The sequence below is a fragment of the Lycium ferocissimum genome, chromosome 10, assembly GCF_029784015.1.
Source record: "Lycium ferocissimum isolate CSIRO_LF1 chromosome 10, AGI_CSIRO_Lferr_CH_V1, whole genome shotgun sequence".
NCBI classification, from domain to species: Eukaryota; Viridiplantae; Streptophyta; class Magnoliopsida; order Solanales; family Solanaceae; genus Lycium; species Lycium ferocissimum.
Window position 1 is genome coordinate 35,006,793 of NC_081351.1, and position 24,083 is coordinate 35,030,875.

Consider the following 24,083-nt stretch of genomic DNA (forward strand, 5'->3'; position numbering starts at 1 on the left):
AAAAAAAAAAAAAAAAAAAAAAAAAAAACAAGGCAGGTAATATCTTTTGCAGCCTGATGGCTGCAATTCTGGTATGTAATTTTCTTTTTCTCTTGGTTTTTCGGTTGAATGGACTTGGGAGACTGATAGCTCGCAAAACCTTTACAAAGTGAGTGGTATTGTCTTTAAGGCAGGTCTCTGAAGTTTGTTTTGCTCCTTTCACTGTAGTTTCGTGTATCAATCATCGAGGTATGAATTGACACATTAGTTGTGGCTGTTGCCTTCATGCTTTAATATCAGAAGCAAAACAAGGGAAAAAATTACTGAACATGCTCTAATGAGTGTACGGAAGCTTATTATCTTAAAAACACGTTTTTTCTGTAGGCATTGTCTATGCTGCTTCTAAATTCTATACCAGTTATTGAATGTTGATCCAGTGATACAGATTTGTCTAAACATACAACCTGACTTCTGACAAAGAATAACACGGGGATATTTCAGAATGAAAACCCAAATGCATGATAGCTATATGTATTATGGTCCAATGTTGAAGTTTTCCCTTATTAAAGATTGTATAGTTATCCAAATTCCATTCTGTTAACCCGTCTCAGTTTTAAATATAAGATTCCTTGGAGAAGAGATGCATAATGATAACTGAGATCATAGTTAAGGAACAGCAGAGAGGTGGTTGGGGAACTTGAGTACTTCTGAAGCCTCCCATAAAATTGAAAACAATCAGTATAACATAAATACATGCAGGAGAAGAGATGTAATAATGATAACTGAGATTGTAGTTAAGGAACAGCAGTAGGTGGTTGGGGGACTAGAGTACTTCTGAAGCCTCCCATAAAATTGGAAACAATTGTGTAGAATGTTAGTAGATAAAATAATACTAACAACGAAACATCAACAATAGTAATTTGTCAGTCAGTAGGTAATGACAAATGAGAAATGCTTCATGAAATGATGATACAGCAGATATGTTTAGGTTAGAATAGACCAGTGTTATCAAAAGCGAAAAGCGCAAAAAAGCTCCTAGTTCAGCTGGGGCTTTAAGCACAAAGCGCAAATAAAGCGTGAGCTTTAATGAAAAAAAGCGCAATGGTCCAAAAATACAAATATATATATATGTTTAGTCCAAGATTAATAATAATAAGCATGAATAATGAATATATGGACAAAGAAATTGTAAAAATATTACGGTAAAGTGAAATATCAATCATCTAGTGTCACCTCTCCAAGAGAGGCTCATTGGCAAGGAAAAGTATGTCTTAGAGCCTTGATGACGACACTGAAGCGCACATAAAATGAGGCGAAGCACTCAACATGTTTTGAGCCTCGCTTCAGGGCTTAAGCGCTCTTAAAGCGCGCCTTTGATAACACTGGAATAGACATGCTGGAAATCAAAAGATAGAACAAACGATTGGAGCAACAAATTTCATGGGCCATTTGCTATTTCAGACTTGTTTCTGTACAACAGAGGACTGTATAGGATCACCCCTGTTTTGGGTTATTGAGTACATGCAACTATTTTCTTTTGTGAAAGTTATGCAAGTAGCCGTCTTTAATTTCCTGTATTTGGGTTTGAAACCCATGATTGTTGACATCGGAATTGGAAATGGAACTGACATTCCAGTTTAAGTATCTACAAGTCAAGCCAAATTATAGCACCCAAAGGTGTGGTCTAGTGGTCAATGAAGTCGGTTGAGAACCACGAGGTCTGAGGTTATGTCGAACTTTGGTGGATAGAGTTACCCTACCCCGTGGAATTAGTCAAGGTGCACCTAAGCTTTTTAGGACACCAAGGTTATAATAAAATCAAGCCAAATTGTACTTCTAGTGCCACAATGATAATTTGCAAAGAAAACGTGACCCGGCTTCTGACTTTGTCTAACAATATAACATGCCATACATTCCCTTCTTCTATATATGACACAGGGTCTTTTTTCTGGTTTTGTCGATAACATGTTGATTGTTATCAAACCCAGAAGCTCAGCGAAACAGGAACACATTCATGCATGAAACACAGACATGCCTTGCCTGATGTTCAAGAATAATAAAAAAAGGGCAGCCCGGTGCACTAAGCTCCCGCTATGCGCGGGGTCCGGGGAAGGGCCGGACCATAAGGGTCTATTGTATGCAGCCTTACCTTGCATTTCTGCAAGAGGCTGTTTCCACGGCTCGAGCCAAGAATAATAGTACGAGCAATATTCTAAACTAGTCATTTCAGAAAGGATTGATTAGAAAAACTCACGATATCCTCATTCTGGAGTCCTAACTGAAAAAAGATCCTCCTCTAGAGTCCTTTATTCATGTATGACTGCTGGTGCAACTAGATCTATTGTCGGAAACAGCACCAGAAAATAGTATCATCTGCATACAGACTTCGTAATACAGGTCTTTGTCACCCTTAACAGTGTTCTAATATCATCTGCATTTTTGCTGGTTTCCGTTTTTCGATGGTCCTTCTATATTTTGCGTATGCAATATATTCAGCCTCATCTCCTACCTTTACATTATATGATTAAATGAGGAATCAACCATGATTTCAAGTTGAGCTATATGGTGTGGCTGCTATTCAGATAGTGTTCCAGTCAAGTTCTCATAATAATGTCATTTGTGAGATGCAACGAGATAGAAAGCAGTGAAAAAAGAAGTTGGGGTCATTCTCACTTCTTCATTTAAGCTCATTTCATATAATCCTTATACTAAATAAATAAAATTAAAAAATAGGTTAAATATATATAAATAATAGTATGAATTATAATAGTAAAAATAATAATAATAATAATAATAGTAACAATTATAATAATGATAATAATAATCCTTGGAAGTTCTCTAACAAGTCTAAACCCTATCCTCAACTAGTAGCTATCACTTATATAGATCTTTTCTTTTCATTATGCCCTATCTTTAGGTAAGTCTGCATTGATACCAAGCATTTGTTGGTCTTTCAAGACTTTCTTCCTTGTGATTTTAGGTCTACCCCATCCCTTTTCACACCACTTTCTATAGTTTCACAACTACAGACCTGTGCATCTGTAGGTCGGCGAAGAACATGTCCAAACCATCTCAAGTGACCTCACATTTTATTTTCAATACTTGCTACTTGCACTTTTTGGTGAATGTGTTTATTTTTAATCTTATCTAATCATGTATGACCGCATATCCATCTCAGCATCCGCATCTCTACAATGCGCATCTTTTGGACATGGGGACTTTAGCAACCCAACATTCACTGCCATATTACATTGCCAGTTTTATGGATATTCTTTATTACTTACCTTTTATGGAGGCAAAAGGAACTTCAACAGATATGTGATGATCCAACAAATTGGCTGGAACATCCTTAGTACTATCACAAGAGCTTTTCCTAGAGTTGTTTTGACATTACCCTGGATCAACTTTTTGTGACAAACTTGTGAAGCTACAACCAACCCCAATCTATTCTACTGTATGTTGGAATTTTCCAGAAAATGGTGTTCTTTAGTTGAACACTGATGGAAGTTCTGGCCAGCTAGTTTCAAGTCTGGATTGGGGGGAGTTATGAGGGACGACAGGGGTAACTTCATCTTTGCATTTTCTGCTCCTTCGAGCTGTAGCAGTAGCACTGAAGCAGAAGCAAGGGCTGATAGCTATGGATTGGCCTCTGTCTCCAACAAAATCTGAGGGACTTCACATTGGAAACAGATTCTGAGACTCTTTTTCAGATGATAGACACTGAGTATGTTTTTTTTTTTTTTTTTTTTTGATCAAGTAAAGGTATTGTCATTCATAAACATGGCCAAACTGGCCGTATACATGGGGTATACCAAAAGATAAAGAATCTACAAAATATGATTCTCTACAAACTCCGCCCAATCATCTATACAACAAAGAACTTTCTGTTTACACCAAAAGAAAATAAGGAAGCGGAGGCTACTCCTCAACTGAGAGAAACTCGATTCTACTCCTTCAAAAGCTCTCTATTCCTCTCTCTCCAGACTACCCACATTAGAGCAAGTGGAACCATGTTCCAAGCCCTTCGTCTTCTCCTTCTCCCGCTCTTCCAACTAACCATCTAATCTTTCACAATTCTTGGCATTGTCCATGGAATGTGAAATCACTTAAACATATCCCACCATGATCTCATGGTAATCCCGCAATGGAGGAGAAGATGGTCCACGTCCTCACCCGTCTCCTAGCACATGTAACACCAACTGACGCAGACAACCTTCCGCTTTGTAAGATTTTTTGCTGTTAGGATCACCTCCTTAGTGGCTAGCCAAGTGAAAAAACACACCTTCCTCTGCATACTTGGAACCCATATTGCATTACAAGGGAAATCAATCTCCTCCCTAACCAAAAGTTTCTCATAAAAAGACTTCACAAAGAACACCCCATTGTTTCCCAAGCCCCACCACCAAACATCGGGATCATCCACCGGATTGACTTGCCTATGAAGTAAGTCTAGCAACCTTTGAAACTCACTCACTTCCCAATCTTGGAAACCCCTGCTAAATCTCAAATCCCAAAAGGTCTCTCCATCTTGTGCCCCCCTAATTTGTTGAATAGTTAAGTCTCTTTGGCAAGATATTATATACAAACTCTGGAAATCATCTTTCAATAATACTTTCCCGCACCAGTTATCTCCCCAAAAGTATATTCTCTTCCCATCCCCGACCTTGAATGAGATATTTTCCACGAAATGATCCCATCCCTTCAAGATATTCCTCCACAAAGGTATTCCTCCACAACCCACAACCAAACGTCAAAACGATATCTCTAGTCTTCCACCCCCATTCCGTAATTCCATATTATCAACTATCACCCTCTTCCACAAGGCTTGTACCTCCACAACCATTTGCCTAACAAAGCTTTATTAAAGACTTTTAAATCTTTGACTCCAAGTCCTCCCCATTTTTTGGGAGATGTGACAGTCTCCTACCGAACCAAGTGAAACTTCTTTGTCCCATCTGCCACATCCCAAAGGAAATTTCTTTGAATCTTCTCCAACTTTTCCGTGACCGAAGTTAGAGCAAGAAATAAAGACAAGTAGTAAGTGGGAATGCTCGATACTGTGCTCTTAATAAGCACTTCCTTCCCGCCCTTGGACAAATATCTCTTCTGCCACCCTGCTAATCTCTTTTCAACCCTCTGAACAACCGGATTCCACACTGTAAGATCCTTGTTCGAAGCACCTAAAGGTGCTCCAAGATATGTAGTCGGAAGAGCCCCAACTCTACACTTCAAGACCTCGGCAAGAGATTCAATATCATTCACCTCCCCAACAGGAATGATCTCACATTTCCTCAAATTAATTTTAAGTACTGACACCACCTGAAACCAAGTGAGAACTTGGCCCAAATAATCCAGCTGGTTCTCAACTGCAGCACAAAAAATCATGGTATCATCTGCGAACAAAAAATGAGTCATTGAAACTGTCCCACCACCCACCACCGCTGCATCGAAGCCCTTCAAATAGCCCCCAAAAATAGCTCTATCCATCATCCTGCTCAAAGCTTCCATGACTAGAATAAACAACATCGGTGATAGTGGATCCCTTTGTCTCAAACCCTTCGAGCTCCCAAAAAATCAGCATGGGTTAGCATTCACCAACACAGGAAATCTTACCGAAGAAATGCAAAAATAGATCCATCTCCTCCATTTCTCCCCAAATCCCATTTGAGACATAATGGAATCTAGGAATTTCTGGTTCACATGATCGTATGTCTTTCCAAGATCAAATTTGCACAACACACCTGGTACTCCTTGCTTTCTCCTTGAATCCACTACTTCGTTTGCCACCAATGCTGCATCCAAAATCTGCCTGCCCTCTACAAAAGCATTCTGTGAAGTAGAAACAGTCTCATGCAGCACCTTCTCAAGTCTAATAGAAAGCACCTTAGCAATAATCTTATAGATGCTTCCCACCAGAGAAATAGGTCTATAATCCTTCATGCTCGTCGCTCCCTAGGCATTCAAACTTTTTTCGAATTCACCACTATCTTGGAACTTAGCAATAGTATCCATCACATCAATTTTGACCATATTCCAACAATGCTGAAAAGAAGCCAAAGAAAAACCATCTAGACCCGGAGCTTTGTCGCCCGCACAATACTCCACCGCTTTTTTCACCTCCTCCTCGATTGCCCTCTCCAACCACTCGCCCTTCTCCCCTCCGATTTGACTGAATCCTAGACCCCTTACAGTAGGCCTCCACTCCGTCTCCTTTTTAAACAGCTTTTCATAGTAATCCACCGATTCTATAAAATTCCTCCTATTTGCAACTGCTACCCGGTGAAAGAACTTTGTATTAGAATCCCCCTCTTTCAACCATAACGCCCTCGATATTTGCCTCCAACTAACCTCTTGTGCCAACCCTCATTTCTAACTCTCTCCCTTCTCTACCCTCTCCAGCTCCCCAACTTCGTTTATGATCTCCCTGATCTTCACCTTTTAAGAGATTCTACAAGGGACGAAACAGGCTAATGTCAAAGCATTACACCGCCTCAGAGAGGCCAATAGAGTCGCAGATCATCTGCCAAAGCTGGCTATGAACAGTCAAAATAACTCTTTTTTTTTACTCTTTTCAGCATCTTTCAGTAGGGGCTAAAGGACCATGCTACTTGGGTAAAAGTCAATTGCCATCCATTAGACTGAAATATGATAAGGCAAACCTTTTTGTTAGCTAAATATAGATTAGTTTCTTATTGCGGGGGTTAGTTTGTAGCTATTAGGCTCCTAATCCTCCTTTTGTGGAGGATAAAGTTATATTCTGAGGTAAGGCCAAGCCCCCATCTTGTACTTTATCTCATGATATATAACACTTCTGCTAGCAAGAGATTTCTTTTAAAAACCAAAAAAAGCTTTCACTTTGATAGACATCCTTCTGTCAGATAACACCCCAATAACGCTTCTCCATTTTAATCACCTGGCTTTAGTCCTATTGTTAACATCTTCATATATTATTCTATTCTCTTGAAAAAACGAGCCTAGATATCTAAATTATTTGCATTTTGGCACCGCAATTTCGTCTAGTCTCACATCGACTTGTCTCTTCTCATGCTGACAAAACCTGCAATGTGTATATTCAGTCTTCTAACAACAACAACATACCCAGTGTAATCCCACAAGTGGGGTTTGAGGAGGGTAGAGGGGTACGTAGACCTTATCCCTCCCAAAGGAGGTAGAGAGGCTGTTTCTGATAAACCCTCGGCTCAGAATCAGTCTTACTTCTACTTATCCTAAAATCCTTACTCTCTAAAATGCTTTTCCATAGTTCAAGTTTTTGGTTGGCACCCCTCGCCAGTTTCGTCAATTAAACACAACTCATCAAATAGTGTGTATAAGATCATGTCCAAACTACTAGCTGGGAGACTCACAAAAGTGGTAGACAAACTGGTGACACTCATCAAATGACTTCTATTAAAGGCAGACAGTTGGATGCAACATTGTTAGTTATTGAGTGTGCTCAAGAATTAAAGGAAAACAACCAGGGATTCTATTCAAACTAGATACAGAGACGGCATATGAACATGTAAATTTGGGGTTCCTCCTAAAAGTCTTGAAAGATGAGATTTGGCAGGAAATGGGTGTGATTTTGTATCAACACTGTCAGGTTTTTAATTCTGATCAATAGGTTCTCGAAAGGTTTTGTTCCATCATTTAGGGGTTTGAGGTATAATGATCCTTTGTATCACTTTTTTCAAGTTCATTATAGCAATGGAAGGTTTAAACGTAGGTTGAAAACTGCAAATCAGATTAGAGATCACTCATATTTTATATGATTATGACTCTTTGGTCTTCTGTAATGCTAAGTCTGAACAATTTATGCATTGACTCATCTTTAATGTGTTTGAAGTAGTGTCCAGACTACTTGTCTGTTGGAGAAAGAGCCAATTTAAGTGTCAGAAATTGATATGCTACCTTGGATATTGGTCTGTGAATCAGGTTATTTTGTAACAAACTTCTTTGCGGTGTCTTTGATTTCTAAGGAACAAGTCTCTGAAAATATGTAATGGGGTGTTGGAGAGATGTGAAAGGAGGCCGGCTAGATGGAAAAGCTAGTATTTATCCTTGGGGGACAGATTGATCTTAGTTTACATGTTCTTGACTCACTACCAAACATATATGTTGTTTCTATTCCATATACCAGTAAGCACTGAAAGAAGACTGATGCTTTGGGAAGGAATTCTATATGGCAAGGAAACAGAGAGATAAGAGGTGCTTTAATCTAGTGAAATGGAACACACTATCAGTAAAAACAAACGGCGCTTGAGCATAAGGAACTTAAAACAACTCAATTCGAGTTTACTTATGAAATGGTTATAGAGGCGTGGTCTAGAAGAACAAGCTCTATGGAGGGTCATCAGTGAGAATTATGAGAATGGAATTCAAAAGAGTGGTGTAAATTTTTCTTTTCAATAATTCAAAACTATTTTTAGAAGTTTTAGAATCCATGTAGGAAGAACTAATGATACACTCTATGTTTTTTTTTTTTGGAATTATATATATGGCAACCAGTACTGTGTAACATTTGGACCTTTCTCCAAAAAAAACTAGTGCAATGCACAACCAAACGAACAGAAGGTTTTTGTTGCCCTATCATTTGTAAACTTCATGCCCTAGGAAATTGTCATAGACACTCTATCTGTGACCGTAACTTGCATTTTCTAACATCATTCATGATTGCGGGTCATAGCTGAACCAGCTAGGAGATACTTTGATTGAACACCACTACAAGATCAAAATGAGGTGACGGATGAACTAGCAAAATATGGATATAGGATGCATGATAATTCTAATATAATACATTTTACCATTTCTCCCATGTTTGTCTTAGATGCTTTCAAGGCAGACAATCTCGGAATTACTTATTATAGTAGCACTACGACTTGAACTGATGCAGATATAACTATATACTCGACGACGACGACGACAACAACAACAACATACCCAATGTAATCTTACAAGTGGGGTCCGAGGAGGGTGGTGTGCACGCAACCTTACCTTTGCCTTGTGAAGGTAGAGAAATAAATATATAATCCTTTTGTTAAATTTAAGCGTTGTGTTTGACATACACAAAGTTAAAAGAAAACTCACGATACTTGTGATCGTAAACATGTCATGAGATTTCTGTGATTACAAAATGAGTTATTAAGGGTATAAAATGATAGTTTTAAATATAAATGTTTTTGGAAAGATTGTTACATAAAATGAAACAAATGCAATAATTAAGTATCATTTTCTGGAACAAGTAATGACTTCGAAATAATACGAGTCTATCGCAGGGAAATTCCCTAGATAAATTAGTTTGGTCTTTTTGCACTTCAACTAATGAAAAATCCCGATGCCATTAATTAGAATTTATATTGTTATATGACGGTGAAACCCACAAGTACAAAAGGGTTGATGAATTGATCAGGCAGTATTACCAAACTTTATTTTGTTATGTTATGAATTCGTCCCTTACATTCAAATAGTATGTTATCTGTTTTATCATGTTATATCTTAGAGTTGATGCGTATTTTGGTTTCATTTAACTTCGTGTAGGAAAATGTAGTTCTATAGCTGAGGAAGACCAGGAACGCTGGAGCACTTTACGCTATGTCACAAGTCCAATTCTAGAGGAGAATAATCTAGTTTGACTCAAGTTTGTAAATTTTGTTTTAAAATTTTCTTTAAGGGGGTGAGAAATTTTGAATAAAATTTGTGGGAGATTGCTAATTCCTATAGCCCTAAAACTTGTTCGTGTTGATTGTAGTTGGTAAACTCGTGGACCCTACGCTGGAACTTCAATATATCCAAACTAGTATAAAAGTGATAGACCTTTAACCCAAATATTGATAGATCAAAATGGTTCATTGAAAGTTGATGCGTCTTTTTACCCTTGCAACAATCAAATTAACTATCCTAAATTAATGTTTAAAAATGTAAAAAAACATTTCTTAGTGATTATGATGTTGAGTCTCTTCACTAACCTGTTATTATTATGTTATGCCATTACCACAGGGTAAAATATTTACCTGCATTGGGTATTTACATCAAATCAAGATGTATTTGAATATAGAAAATCACTTAATCATAATTAATTAATATAAATTTCTACTTTATTAAATTACTTAAGCGTGGTAACTTAAATTGGCAGGTGGGAATAAGTATTTACCTTAACAGAGCTACACTTTTATATTCAAGGATTGCAAATTGGACTTTGCTTGTCAAATATTATCGCATGCGAGAAGCTTGTCATAAGAAAATAGAAACAAGAGGATATTCTGTGAACTTCTCAATCTAATTTATTTGTGCTATATATTTGTAGAGCCAAATTAATATAAATTTAGAACCCTAAGATTATTCATTCCGAATTGAATGTCTAATTTCCTCTAGCTTGATGTCTCCATATTTCCGTATCTCTTCTACAGCAACAATAGCAACATACCAATGTAATCCTATAAGTGTAATCCATATTTCCGTATCTCTTCACAAAGTAGGTGTACGCAGCCTTACACCTACCTTGGTGAAGGTAGAGAAGTTATTTCTGATGGACCCTCAGCTTAAGTAAAGCCTATCAAAATCAGTATGAAAATGAAAAACAGCAGTGAAAAAGTCATGCAAAAAATAAAAAGGAGCAACAACCAATAATACGATAATCAAAGCAAAGGAAAAACATGTATAAAATCAAAGAGTATGATAGTAGAAGAGTAATAATACTAATACTGATAAGGAAATTAGACAGACAACACTCGATTATCTAATAACTTTCTACCCTAATCCTCGACCTCCATATTCTCTTATCTAGGGTCATGTCCTCGGTAAGTTGCAGGTGTATCACGACCAACCTCTTTTCAGACCCACATATTCAACCTCTCATACCTCCTCACTAGGGCATCTGTGCATCTCCTGTTCACATGTCTGATCATCTCAACCTCGTCTCCATCATCTTGTCCACCACGAAAGTCACTTCCACCTTGTCCCGAATATATTCGTTCTTAACTCTATCTCTCTGCGGTATGCCCACACATCTATCTCAACATCCTCATTTCCGCTACTTTCATCTTCTGGACGTGCGAGTTCATGATCATCCAATATTCCGCCCTATACAAAATAGTTATACTAACAACCACTTTATAAAACTTATCTTTAAATCTTTGTGGCAGATTCTTATCACACAATACACCGAATGAACTTCTGATTAGTGAGTAAATTGTTTAGGGGTCTTCAGAGAACTTCTGCAGCAATAATGAAGAGGAAGGTGATATCAGATCACCTTGTTTCATGCCCTGAGAGGAAGTGAAAAAACAGTGCATTGAACCATTCATTATCACCGAATGCCATACATTTGATATGCTTCTCTAGACAAGATTAATCCCATCATCAAACCCAAACCTCTCCAGAACTCTAACGAGAAAGGACCGTGACAGCTATCATAGGCCTCAGCCATATCCAGCTTTAACAATACATTCCCACCCTTGTTCTTTTTGGAAATATCATGTACACTATTTCTTGAGTAAGCATCACATCTTTTGTAATGAGCCTACCTGAGACAAAACCACTTTGATTTTCTTAAATAAGTTTGGGAAAGAGAGGGTTAAGTCTATTGGCCATGATATTTGAAATGATCTTGTTGGTATAATTGCTCAAACTTATGAATCTGAGGTTAGAATAGGTGGTAAGAGTCTACTTTAGGAATTAAAGCAACACAAGTATGGGTGAAAAATTAGGTAAGGTTTCTGCCTAAGGAAAATCTTGAACAAATGCTATAATATCAATTTTAATAATTCCCACCAAGTTTGGAAAAACTTGTGATCATGGCATTTTCCTCATCAGTGATAATCCTAGGAATGTACCAGGATGTTGCTATTCTTTTCTTGGTGGTGTAAGTTGAACTGTTTCCTGTAATGTTTCACAACAACCTTGACAATGTTATTTTCCTTCTGAATCCATTTGCCTTTGTGGCTCTTGATTATGTATTTGCAGCCTCCTCTTGTTTTCTCGGAACACTATGGAAGTAGTTTATGTTCTAGTCTCCATTTTAGAACCATTCAAGCTGTGTCTAGAATTGATTCTTGCATATTCAACCATTTCGCATATTCAACATAACCTTTATTGAGATTTTCCTTACCTTGTTCATTATTATGCTCTTTTCTAATATTTCTATCTTGGCTTCCCATTGAAGTACCTGCTCATGCACATAACCAATCTTGTTTCTAGACCACTGACTCAAATCTCTGCTGGGCCTTTTTAATTTGCTTTGAAGTTTCCACATCGCATTGCCTCTTACCTGTCAATCCATAAATTTTGAACAATGTCAAGGAAATCTTGTTCTATCCAAAAACTAAGAAATTTGAAGTATTTGATCTGACCACCTTGATCATTGTGACATTTGAAAAGAAGTGGCCTATGATATGATCCTATTCTAGATTAGATGCATGACAGAGTTGTGTTGCAACTTTTATGCCCAGTCATCATTGATAAAAATTCTATCAAGCCTCATCCATACCCTCTTGCTTGGCCTCCAACTATTACATGTGTACTTTAGTCTATTGAAACCAACATCATTTAGTCCACTGGATTCCATACAATAAATAAAGTCCATGCTCTTTCTGATTCCATAAGGTAAACCTCCTAGCTTTTCTCATGGATCAATAATCACATTGAAATCACCCAGATATTTGTTGTTCCAAAGCTCTTCCCTTTCTTTTGGAGTACATTTGGCATACACATCAATTACAAAAGTACTTTTATCAAAGAACAAAATTTCTAAGTTTGAGCATGATTTGTTGGTTATTGCTAACTACAGTTTCTATATGGCCAAAGCCTTTCTAGAAACACCATATTTGTCCATTTGCGTTTGCTAAACAAAGGATCAAAACCAAGATGTCTTTTGTACCCATTGATCTTGTTCATATCAATGAATGGTTCTGAAATTGCTACAAAATCACTTTACTGATATTGACAAGTCCTGTGAGTCTTTGTATGTTTTTTTGGACCTTACCCATTTATGTTCCAAAATATTGTACTAATCATGGATTTTGGGGGGCATGTTGTCTCAGAGTTTGTTTCTTTCTTATTTGTGATATTGTATGATTGACATTGGTTTTTCTAACCTTTTTCCTGTTTCTACTTCTTCCTCTTGAATCAGCAAAACTTTTTCCTTTTCTTTGACTTTGTATTGTGTCTTGACGTTCTCCTTTGTTAGCTCTGGAACCATTGGAGTCAACTGAGAGAGCATAGTTTTTGCCAAAACTTTTGCTTTCTTTTCTGCCTCTTTTGCTGGTTTCAATGTGTTTGTTCTTCCTTTGTGTTTGGATCTTGTTCTGGCTGCTGCCATTTCTATGTTCCTTTGAGGTGTCTTCCTCTAATTGACTATTACATTCATCGTGTTAGTCCACCATCTCCTGATTCAACTGTGCATCACAATTGATTTCCACAAACAGATCTATTCCTTTTGCTTTTTTTTTTTTTTATAAAGAAATGTAGACTAGGAGATTGAATCTCTCCTTCTTCTACCTCCTCATTAATATATCTGGTCTATCATATTGGATATCCTGATCCTTTTTGCTAAAACCATCCTCTTTAGTGTCACTAACAAGGGTAATTTCCTCATGACTTTCAACATTTCCTTCCCTGTTGTACTCTCTTACAACATTGTCTACTCCACTTTTCTGAACTTTCTTCTCCTATTTCTCTTGCTATATTTCTAGTGCTTCCTCTTTCTACCTCTCTTGATCCTCTTCTATATTCTGAAGAGGTACTGTCTTGTCTCTTCTTTTCCTCTTGATAATCTCTTTAGGTGGCACGGTCTTAAAAAGCACTTTATTTTTCTTTTTTTGGCATCTTCTTGTTATTCTTATTTTAACTCGTTTCCTAAGTCTCTTTCTTGGAATTTCCTAAGTAACATGCTCATTTTCAACAGTTGGCGCAGCTACATCCTCTTCATTTTGTTACTTTTCATCAATTTGCACCTTCATTTGCTATTGTTAATATGTGCAGTAATAGTATCTTTTCCCTCATCTTTGCTATGATATTTTTTCATCCTCCTTATCATTTTGTGTTTCTGTGTTAGGGACTCCAGATGATTCCCCTATTTCTTGAACATGAGTTACTGATAAACTCAAATGCATTCGTGTTTTGATGATTGTCAAACTGATTCAGAACCAGATAGAGACCTAGTCTGTAATCTGCTCTTTGTGCACCTTGCATGGTAAGCAGAGATAATTGTAAAGCCGAGCTACTCACTGCACAAGTACAACAGTTGAACTAGTCCATGCTTTAGGTCAAATATTGAATGAGTGGTCTCTATCTATCCCATATGCTTCCCACTATATATATAACATGTTGCAACATATTGTGTATCACTTGGAAAACCTAAAAACCACTCAAAAGGTGCAGGCGTCACAAGACACTCCAAGTGTTCAACAAAGCTAATCACAAACCGAAGGATTTGTTCCAACACCGAAGATGCTTTATTCTCTTAGTTTGCTTTAAGCTTTGTTTATGCACTTTAACTTATAAACCTACTCTTCTCTTATAAGAAACTGTTGTAGGTATGTCAAATTCTTAGTATTTGTTAGGCAAAAGGACCTTTCAATCTATTAAGTGGTACCCTTGGCAACAGATAGTCTAAGCATTAGTTGGGGTAGGTAGTTAACCTTAGTTTCCTTGGCTACGATTAGCCAAATGGAGGTGTTTGCAATAGGGTGTATTGCAAAGGTTGAGGACTACGGGAGTTAGTTCCTAGGTTGCTACTATTGTAAAGGTTGAGGGATTATGGGAGTTAGTTCCTAGCTTACAATAAGTTATAATCTGAAGTTGCTCATGTAGTGGAGTTGAAAACCTACTGGGGTAGGTCGTGGTTTTTAATCCCTTGAGCAAAGAGTTTTCCACGATAAAAACAGTGCCTTCTTTACTTACTGCATTGCACAAGGGAACTGCTACACAACCAGATCCCTCATACATTATTTGGTGGACGCATAACCTGCAATAATTGGTATCTGAGCAGGTGCTTTCTAAAAGGTTAACACCTAGAAAGAATCTGTAAAATGGATGCTCCACCCAATACGGAAGAAGGTCAATCTTTCACCAGGCCACCCAGATTTAACGGAAAATACTATAGGTAGTGGAAGACTAGAATGCACGACTTCATCATGGCTGAAGACTCAGACCTGTGGGATATCATTTATGATGGTCCCTATATTCTAGTACACATAGGTAAAGATGGTATAAAAACCACTGACAAAACAAGGAAAGAATACAACGATGCTGACAGAAAGGCAGTGGAGAAAAGTTATGAAGCCAAGAATATCCTTGTGTGAAATAGACCCGATAAATACAATCGAGTCTCAAACGTGCTCAATCAAAAGAGATCTGGGAAGCTCTTCAAACTTCCCATGAGGGAACAACACAGGTGAAGAACTTCAAGATCGACATGCTCACCACAGAGTATAAAATGTTCAAAATGAAAGAGGGGGAATCTATTCATGATATGCAAACTAGATTCACCTCTATTATACATGAGCTTCATTCTCTGGGAGAAGTCATCACAACCACCAAATTGGTAAGAAAGTTGCTGGGTGTGTTACCTGACTCCTGGGACAGCAAGGTAAATGTCATCTCTGAAGCCAAAGATCTCAGCACATTGACTGTCGATGAGCTCGACGGAAACCTTAAGACATATGAGATGAAGATGTCTATGAAGAAGGAAGAAAATAATGAAATCAAAAGGGAAAGGATCCTAGCTCTCAAAGCGGAGAGGGAAGATTCAAGTGACGACGAATCAGAGTTGGCATATCTCACACGGAGATTCCATAAATTGATTGGAAAAATTGGTGGAATGCAGAGGATGGAAGCTCATTAAGAGAATCTCAAAGGAAATGAATATTCTTGCCATATAGGTGAAAGACCCGGTCACTTTGCTAAAGAGTGCCCTCTAAACAAGGTGACAACTATGACAGAATCGCAAGAAGGAACCGCTTTCGATGAAGTTCGAAGAAAGAAAGCTGCCAATGCTATGATAAAACAAGCACTTGCTGCGTTGAGGGACTCTTCAAGTAAGTCTGAAGAAGAAGAAGATGAAAAAAGGAACACATCAATGGTGGTCATAGAAAACGAATCCTCCAAGTATGAGTCAATTTTGCACTCATGGCAAAATCAGACTCAGATGATAGTGATGAGAGTAATGAAGACGCAGAGGTAAGAAGAACCTGAAAGCCTACTCTCGCAATAAACTCAGGTTGCTGTCAGGCATGCTAATTGATGCATATCATGCCCTTATCACTCAGAAAGGTGCACTCGCTCATAAAATCAGTGATTCTGAACTCGAAAGAGACAAGATGTTGGTGTCAATTGGAGAGATGAGGGAACAAGTTAATGAGACTAATCAGCTGAATATTATGCTGGAAAGGGAATTGAAAAGGGATACAAAAGCGCATCTTAAAGGAAAGGGCGAAGCCAGTAGAGCTCACTTGGAACTCGAAGATAAACTCAAAAAGGCAAAACTACGTCTCATTACTGAGATTGAGAGAAGCAAGCAGTTAAAGGAAGACTTGAATAGAATCAAGTTTGATCTTGACAAAGCTCTCAAGTGGACATGGTCTTCTGATGTGATCACTTTCATGTACAAAAGTAAGGGAAGTGATAAAGAAGGAAATGGTTTTGTGAAAGAGAAGACCCCTTACAATCCCCACAGCAAGAATGTCTCCACCACTGAAAATTGCTTGTGCACCCATTGTGGACAAGCAGGACACTACAAGGAGTCTTGCAAAGCAAGAATCAAATCGGTTAAGAGGAACAGAGAGTTTATCACAAGGAGAGTAAGGTTGTGTATAAAAGAAACTAGTTCTCAAAAGAAAGGATGTGCTGCCTGTTTGGGCAAAAAGGAACCTGATCTACCCCTTCTATAATTATAAGGAACCCAAGCTGGTTTGGGTTCCCAAATCCAAACACTGACATCTTGTGTAGGCTGAGGGGAGAGAGAAGAAAGGAAATAGTTAATTAATCTTCTGAGTTAACTTGAGAAGTCTCTCCTCAAAGCCTTCACGACAGGATATGTCTTTGTCATCTAATGGAAAGGACACATCTCAATATCAGAAGCTGCAGTTTAAAATTCAATCACTTAAAGGAGAGCAAGAAGGAAGATAAGCAAGAGGAAAAAGCAGAGTGTGAAAATGCTGGGTCAAAAGGTGGATGTGTTAGAAAAGGGGGTACGCACACATGAGAAGTACAGTACGCGCATGAACAAGTTCAAGTTTTTAGAATTGCTACTCGGCACTATCAAGATTGTTTAGAGACCCGGTCTCCTCGTGACTCAGGTTAGTAGTTCTCTCAGCACTCCCATATGTCTCTTAACTACTTATAGTACCACATCGGTCAAGCGTCTCCCACCTCAAAAGTAAAAATAAAGAAAATAAAATAAAATAAAAACACGAATCCCTTGGATCGACGCTTCAATTCGAAACCAATACCCCTTCTCTTATATCCACTCTGAGCAGTCATCTCAGACACCTTAACAACAACTACAACCTCTCTCGTTTGTTCACTGTCAATCTCTCTCTCTTACATAACGCCTTCTCTGGTTTACATCGTTTCACATCTCTTTCCCACTGCTAAATACTGCCTAGTATGACATACTGACATCTAACCAAAGCAAAATGGTTCCTGTGTCATCATCCTCATATGATCCAACCTCCTTAGACCAAAATACCATCGACTCTGTTTCTCTTGGAGGTGGTAACCGCAAAAACTAGGGGAAATCCACATCTCTATCTGAGTTGTTCTACTCAAGTCAGCAACACTACTCCATTGATAGTGCTGAGAATTCATACCTATCAACATCAAACTCATCCCTTTGGAAACGTAAAAGTTCTTTTTGGAATGATGATCGATACAAGCCTAGAGGAGGAGACTGCATAAAAGAATTGATGGAAATGTTGGAATTTCAAAATTGGACTCATTTTTTTTACTCCACCGGCTCCTTGCATATATGAAACTGAAGTGGATGAATTGTATGCAAACCTATGTCACCTTGATAATAGCACATTAGTTCTAACAGTGAATGTGATACATTTTGTTTTAAATGAATCAACCCCTGCAAAAATGTACAGGAGTACAAAATTGTAGAGGTGTAGACGTGGATGCGGGAAGAGCTTCTCCTCCTTCAAAAATATTATTGTTAAAAATGGATCGTCAACTTGCACCGAAAAACTCTCCAAAAGAGAGATCCAGCCTGTCTATCAACTAGTCCTTGAATTTGTGGACAAAGTACTCATAACAAGAATTGGAGGAAGTGCTAATGTCACTCCGGCACATTTGGTTCTCATGGAAGCTCTATCAGCTTTTGAACCGATCAATCTACCAGCCATCATGATCGGAAAAATGATCAAAGTAGCGCGCATTAGGGAAGATGAACCTGGTCTTCGCTATGGCTTCTTCCTGACAAAAGTACTGGGGCACTTCAACGTAAGAACTGGAAAGAAAACCTTAGAAACATCAGAGAACACACTCACTATGGCTAATCTAGAAGATTGTGAATGTGTCGCTGAAGGAACGGGTTCCACCATCTCTGTCCTGACTAAAGCCCTAAAGGCAAGAATTACGAAATTGAACAGCTAAAGGCTGAGAATGCTCTCCTGAAGGATCAGCTAAAAGCAAGAGCGGAAGAACTCGGGCACCAAATGCTTCAGGATCAGTGTGAAATTATTGATAGAATTGATGGGATTCTTCACGATCTAAATCATTCCCAGTAACCCGCTCCTAAGCGAACTCTTCCCAGTCTCCGTTCTTCCTTTCCTTTGTTGTCTAGTTCTGTGCTGCTATGTGATGGTATGTTTCCCTATCTCCTCCTGTTGTACAATAGTAGTTGATTTAACATATGTATGTACTGTTTGCACTACTATCTATCACGTGATCACTCTTTGTTCTTGCTAGCTTACTCTAGTTATTTTTTATGATGCCAAAAGGGGGAAGATTGGTTGATGTGTTGGTAATGAAGTGAAATGATGAGAGTATGCTGAAATGAGAAAATAATGTATATGTGCGGTGATTAAGGAGGAAGACATGTTGAATAATTGTGCTGAAAATTCACAACTGTGGGAAGATATGCTGAGCAAAGGGGAAGAACTGGGAGACTGATATGTGATGATATTGTGGAATTTTTTTTTTTTGTCTTCCAGTTGAAATTGGTATTATGTTGCTAACATATTGCAGGTGCCTTGACAATGATGGTCTGCTTCGCAAGGGGAACATTGGGAAGCTGGTTCTCAGGGGGAACATCGTCTATAAGTTTGTCATCATTAAAAAGGGAGAAATTGATAAGCTCAAGCGCATTCGTGTTTTGATGATTATCAAACTGATTCAGAACCACATAGAGACCTGGTCTGTGATCTGCTCTCTGTGCACCTTGCACGGTAAGCAAAGACAGCTGTAAAGCTGAGCTACTCACTGCACAAGTACAACAGTTGAGCTGGCCCATGCTTTAGGTCAAATATTGAATGAGTGGTCTCTATCTATCCCACATGTTTCCCACTATATATACAATATGTTGCAACATATTGTGTATCACTTGGAAAACCTAAAAATCACTCAAAAGGTGCAGCCGTCACAAGACACTCCAAGTGTTCAACATAGCTAATCACAAACTGAAGGATCTGCTCCAACACCGAAGATGCTTTATTCTCTTAGTTTGCTTTAAGTTTTGTTTATGTGCTTTAACTTGTAAACCTACTCTTCTCTTATAAGAAGCAGTTGTAGGTATTTCAAATTCTTAGTAGTTGTTAGGCAGTTTACCTTTCAATCTATTAAGTGGTACCCTTGGCTAGTGTGTAGTCTAAGATGTATTAGTTGGGTTGCCTAGAGGTAGTTAACCTTAGTTTCCTTGGCTAGAGTTAGCCAAGTGGAGGTGTTTGCAATAGGTGTATTGCAAAGGTTGAAGGACTACGGGAGTTAGTTCCTAGGTTGCTACTATTGTAAGGGTTGAGGGATTATGGGAGTTAGTTCCTAGCTTACAATAGGTTGTAATCTGAAGTTGCTCGTGTAGTGTAGTTGAAAACCTACTGGGGTAGGTCGTGGTTTTTAATCCCTTGAGCAAAGAGTTTTCCACGGTAAAAATAGTGCCTTCTTTACTTACTGCATTGCACAAGGGAACTGGTACATAACCAGGTCCCTCATACATTATTTGGTGGACACATAGCCTGCAACAGTTACAATTTCCAGAACATTATTTTTTCTATTAATGGCTCTGCATTCCATCATATAGTGGCCTATTTTTCTACAGTGCCTACAATATTTAGGAACACCCCCATATTCAAGTTTTTGATAGTAACCTCTGAGGGGTGAATCTTTGTCCTCTAATCCAACCCAAACTTGTTCAGGCAAAGGTTCCAATAGGTTGACCTTAATTCTAAGTTTAGCCATGTTGGGTCTAGTACGACTACCAGTAGCATTATCAAGAGCAAGAGGAGTACCTATTGACCTGAGCAATTGTTTGACGTAGTGCCAAGTGTGGAGATAGAATGGTAGCTCTGAAAGTAACACCCATGCGAGAGCAACAGGGAGGTCCTTTTCCGGTTGAAATTTGACAACCATTTCTGCGAACACATTTGATTCCCCTCAATTTCAATAACTCATCTGAACCACACATTCCTGAAATCTCCTTCATTGTTGAGATCAATGAAGACATTGTAATTTTCAAATACACCGATTTTAGAAGAACCATTGATACACCATTTCTTTGAACTGTGAGCGAATTCTTTCAATTTGAGGTCAAGCGAGAATCTACCAACAATAGTATATCGACATTCCTCCGCCATGATTCCATAATAGTCTTTCGCCTTGAATATCACCACTGGTATTCCATTGTGGGTGCTTTCCTTACAATGACAAATTCTTTTGCAGTGCAATTTGAATTTAGGGTTGAAGTGCTTGGGGCAGTGATTGAGTTAGCATAATTCATTTTTTTGTAATTCCTTCCGGTGGGGCTGTCGCAACATCCACTGGAGGAGAATCCTCCGTCGGAACCACGCCTACCGACAGCTCCAGCATGCTGGAGCGTGTAGTTCACTCTCTCATAAAGTAGCCGTTAGAGGATAGAGAAGAGAAAAAATTCAAGTTATTTCTGTGTGGGGGGTGAATAACATTAGATCATCAACATAACAAAGATGGTTAATTTGTGATCCCTTACAGCTAGTAGTAAATCCATTATAACTGCTCTGGTTATTAAGTTGATTGAGGGCTCTAGTAAGGGCTTCTGCAGCTATGATAAAGAAAGTAGCAGACAAAGGGTCCCATTATTTCACCCCCTAGAGGAGTTAAAGAAGCCTACCTTTACCATTTATGATGACTAAATACCAATTGTTTGACAACAATTTGTAGGTAAAATCAACCACTATTTATGAAAAACCCAAGTTGACTCATGACTGTTATAAGGAAGGTCTAGGAGAGCTATCATCATAAGCCGTAGACATATCTAACTTAATGACGATGTTACCTCCTTTGTTTGGTTCCTTCACATGTATGATTTCTTGGGTTAATAAGACACTTCCAGTTATTACTCTTCCCCCGACAAACCCAGCTTGATTCTCAAAGATGGGCTTGCGTAAAATGGGGGCCATTAGATAGATAAAATCTTTGAAAGATCTTATTGGTCACACTGCACAGACTAATTGGTTTCAATTGTGAGAATTAGATCTATGGAAGAGCTTACTTTAGTTTAGGGAGAGTTACAAATCTACCCCGACATGCACTATTGAAGTAGGCTATAACAAAGTTGCAGACCTCCCTTAATTATCCCATGTGGACTGGAAATAATGTCCATTGAAGCCATCAGGAGACCAAGCTGCACTGTTAGGATCCCTTTTAGTATGTTATTGTGGTTAAGTTCATAGTATGTGTGTGAAGCCATTAGGTATTGAGCCTAGAAGTGTCTATGACCACCTATATAAACCTTTTTATTCTGTAATGTAAGAGTGGAATTTCAATAATACTGAAATGAGCTCAATGTCTATCTCCTGCTTCTATCCAGGTCCATGACATATACCATCGGATAATGAGTATGCATCTCAACTGCACGAGTTACTGTGATTACCCATATACAAAGTTACTTCATCTCACATTCATGTGGTGCTGGTCTTTCAGTACACTTATGAAAGTAGACCAATATGCTTCTATGCATAGATACTTGTCTACTAGATTAACAATGAAAAGCTATCTTTGTTCTGTTGGTTATTTCATGAAAAATTTTGTAGCTATGAATTATTTTAGGGGGAGTGGATACAGTTATTCTCAATGTATTAACACTAAATGCAAGTTTCACAAACTGCAGCTAAACAGAAATCATACAACAGAACCAAGTCCCTAGTAATAAGCCAAGCAATTAGCCCATAAACATCATCCATAATCCACATTAAACGGCCACAATCTCTTAATTAGACCAGCTAGCCTCATTCTATAATCCACACATTTTCCCCGCCCAGTGAGCTCACACAAAACAGTCATTAAACAAACTGAGTGACATAATAACAAGCAGAAAGCGCGCAAACAAAAATGAAGCATTATTTCTAGAGAAACAAAAGCAATTTGAAACATGAACTCTCGGATTATGAGCTCATCCTACTATTTAGATTTGAACTTCACTGACTAGTAGAACTTATTTACACTATATTTTTAGTATCTATAATACCACATTATAAAGGTCAAACTCACAAGTAAGATGCAAAATTGGTAGGTGAAAACACTATTGAGCCCACAGATCTCATTAATTAATCCACATAAACAAAACACGAAACTAATTAAAGTTCCGAAAATTTTCATTAATTAGTCAGTCCATATAGAATTATACTCAAATTTACGGATACAGACCTGGTGTTTGAGTATTCATAGAGCTTTCCAGTACTGGAGAAGATAATGACTCCAACTTCTGCATCACACAGGATCGCTAACTCCTTTGCCTTCTTCAACAATCCGTTTCTCCTCTTCGAAAACGTCACTTGTCTGCTCGTTGAATTGTCGATCCTCCTTATCACTATCTTTCCTCTCCCCATCTCTCTCTACAAATACACACAGTTAGGTACAAAATACAATTACACACCGATACATACACAAATATGCGTTCTACTTATTCGATTTCTCATATAGGTGAACACATAAAATCGAAAATATATATATGGAATTGTAGACTTACCAGAGAATTAAAATTGAATTCGCAATAAAATCAGTGTTTGGATGTGAGGGAATTTTCCGAGAAAAAAGGAAGAGAAAATTTTTGCGGTTGATGGAGACAAAAGGAGACTTCACAAATCGTCGTTTTGGGTCATTGTTCTGATTGAATTTGGCTATATAAGGAAAGTGTTTCTATATATATATATGAAAAATGATGAAACGCGTTGGGGTGGGTGGGTGAAAACGTGGGTGCGGGGGCATTAGGGCGTCTGCAAAAACCACTACTATCGTTGGGTTTATAAAAACCGACAGTGGTTTTGTGTGCCTTTATGACACGTGGTGCATTTTTATTGCGCAGGTGGTTTATTAATAGGTCAGACTCGTACGAAAAGTTTCGTCATGCGTATAGATTGCTGACGCGTGGCTGCCTTGGAATTTAATATTAACTTCCCACTTTAGGAAATTACCTTTTCGAACTAGAAGTTACTTACTGACGGATTTGCCCTTTCTGGATTTGGGTGCCTAATTTACCCCTTTGGAGCTAATAATGGAATGACTCAGTGATCACTCTATAAATTGCCTATATATTTCTTATCTTAGCTAATTTCTATTTTGAGTGTGTGTATATATAGCGCAGATCTAGATTGCTTATTATGGGTCCGGTAGGAACTCACAATATTTTATTTGAACTCAATGTATATATATTGTTAAAATCATGTGACGCATCTAAAGAATTACGGGCTAAAGAACTGACATACTTTTAAGCACGTAAACTTATGAAGAAGAAGTGCATATGACACCTTAGGGGGGTTCAATTGAACCCCAAACTTTCGACACGGAGTATAAATTTTTGTGTAAAAATCTATCAAAATTGCAATAATAGTAGACATGAACCCCATAACTTTTAAATAAATGGTTTATACGCTAAGAATGTTAAAAGGTTGAACCCTAAAGTTTAAATCCCGGATCCG

At 38.1% G+C, this 24,083-nt stretch overlaps 1 protein-coding gene and 1 long non-coding RNA gene across 5 annotated transcripts in view; one reads left to right on the forward strand and one right to left on the reverse strand.

The window, feature by feature from the left end:
• Positions 1–23,363, reverse strand: part of LOC132033582 (MADS-box transcription factor 23-like) — a 34,207-nt gene extending 10,844 nt beyond the window's left edge. For 2 of the 4 annotated variants that reach the window (XM_059423590.1, XM_059423589.1), the window contains exons 1-2: positions 23,135–23,363; positions 22,813–23,000 (exon numbers count right to left, since the gene is read on the reverse strand). In XM_059423590.1, the coding sequence (XP_059279573.1) occupies positions 22,813–22,994 (182 nt within the window). In that variant the 5' untranslated portion in view covers positions 22,995–23,000; positions 23,135–23,363. The remainder of the gene's footprint in view (positions 1–22,812; positions 23,001–23,134) is intronic. The other 2 variants (XM_059423588.1, XM_059423587.1) reach the window with 2 other exon arrangements.
• LOC132033584 (uncharacterized) lies at positions 99–9,801 on the forward strand. The gene is made up of 3 exons (XR_009408821.1): positions 99–228; positions 8,870–8,985; positions 9,514–9,801. It is a non-coding gene; the product is annotated as an uncharacterized LOC132033584 (long non-coding RNA).
• Positions 23,364–24,083: the final 720 nt, after the last annotated feature.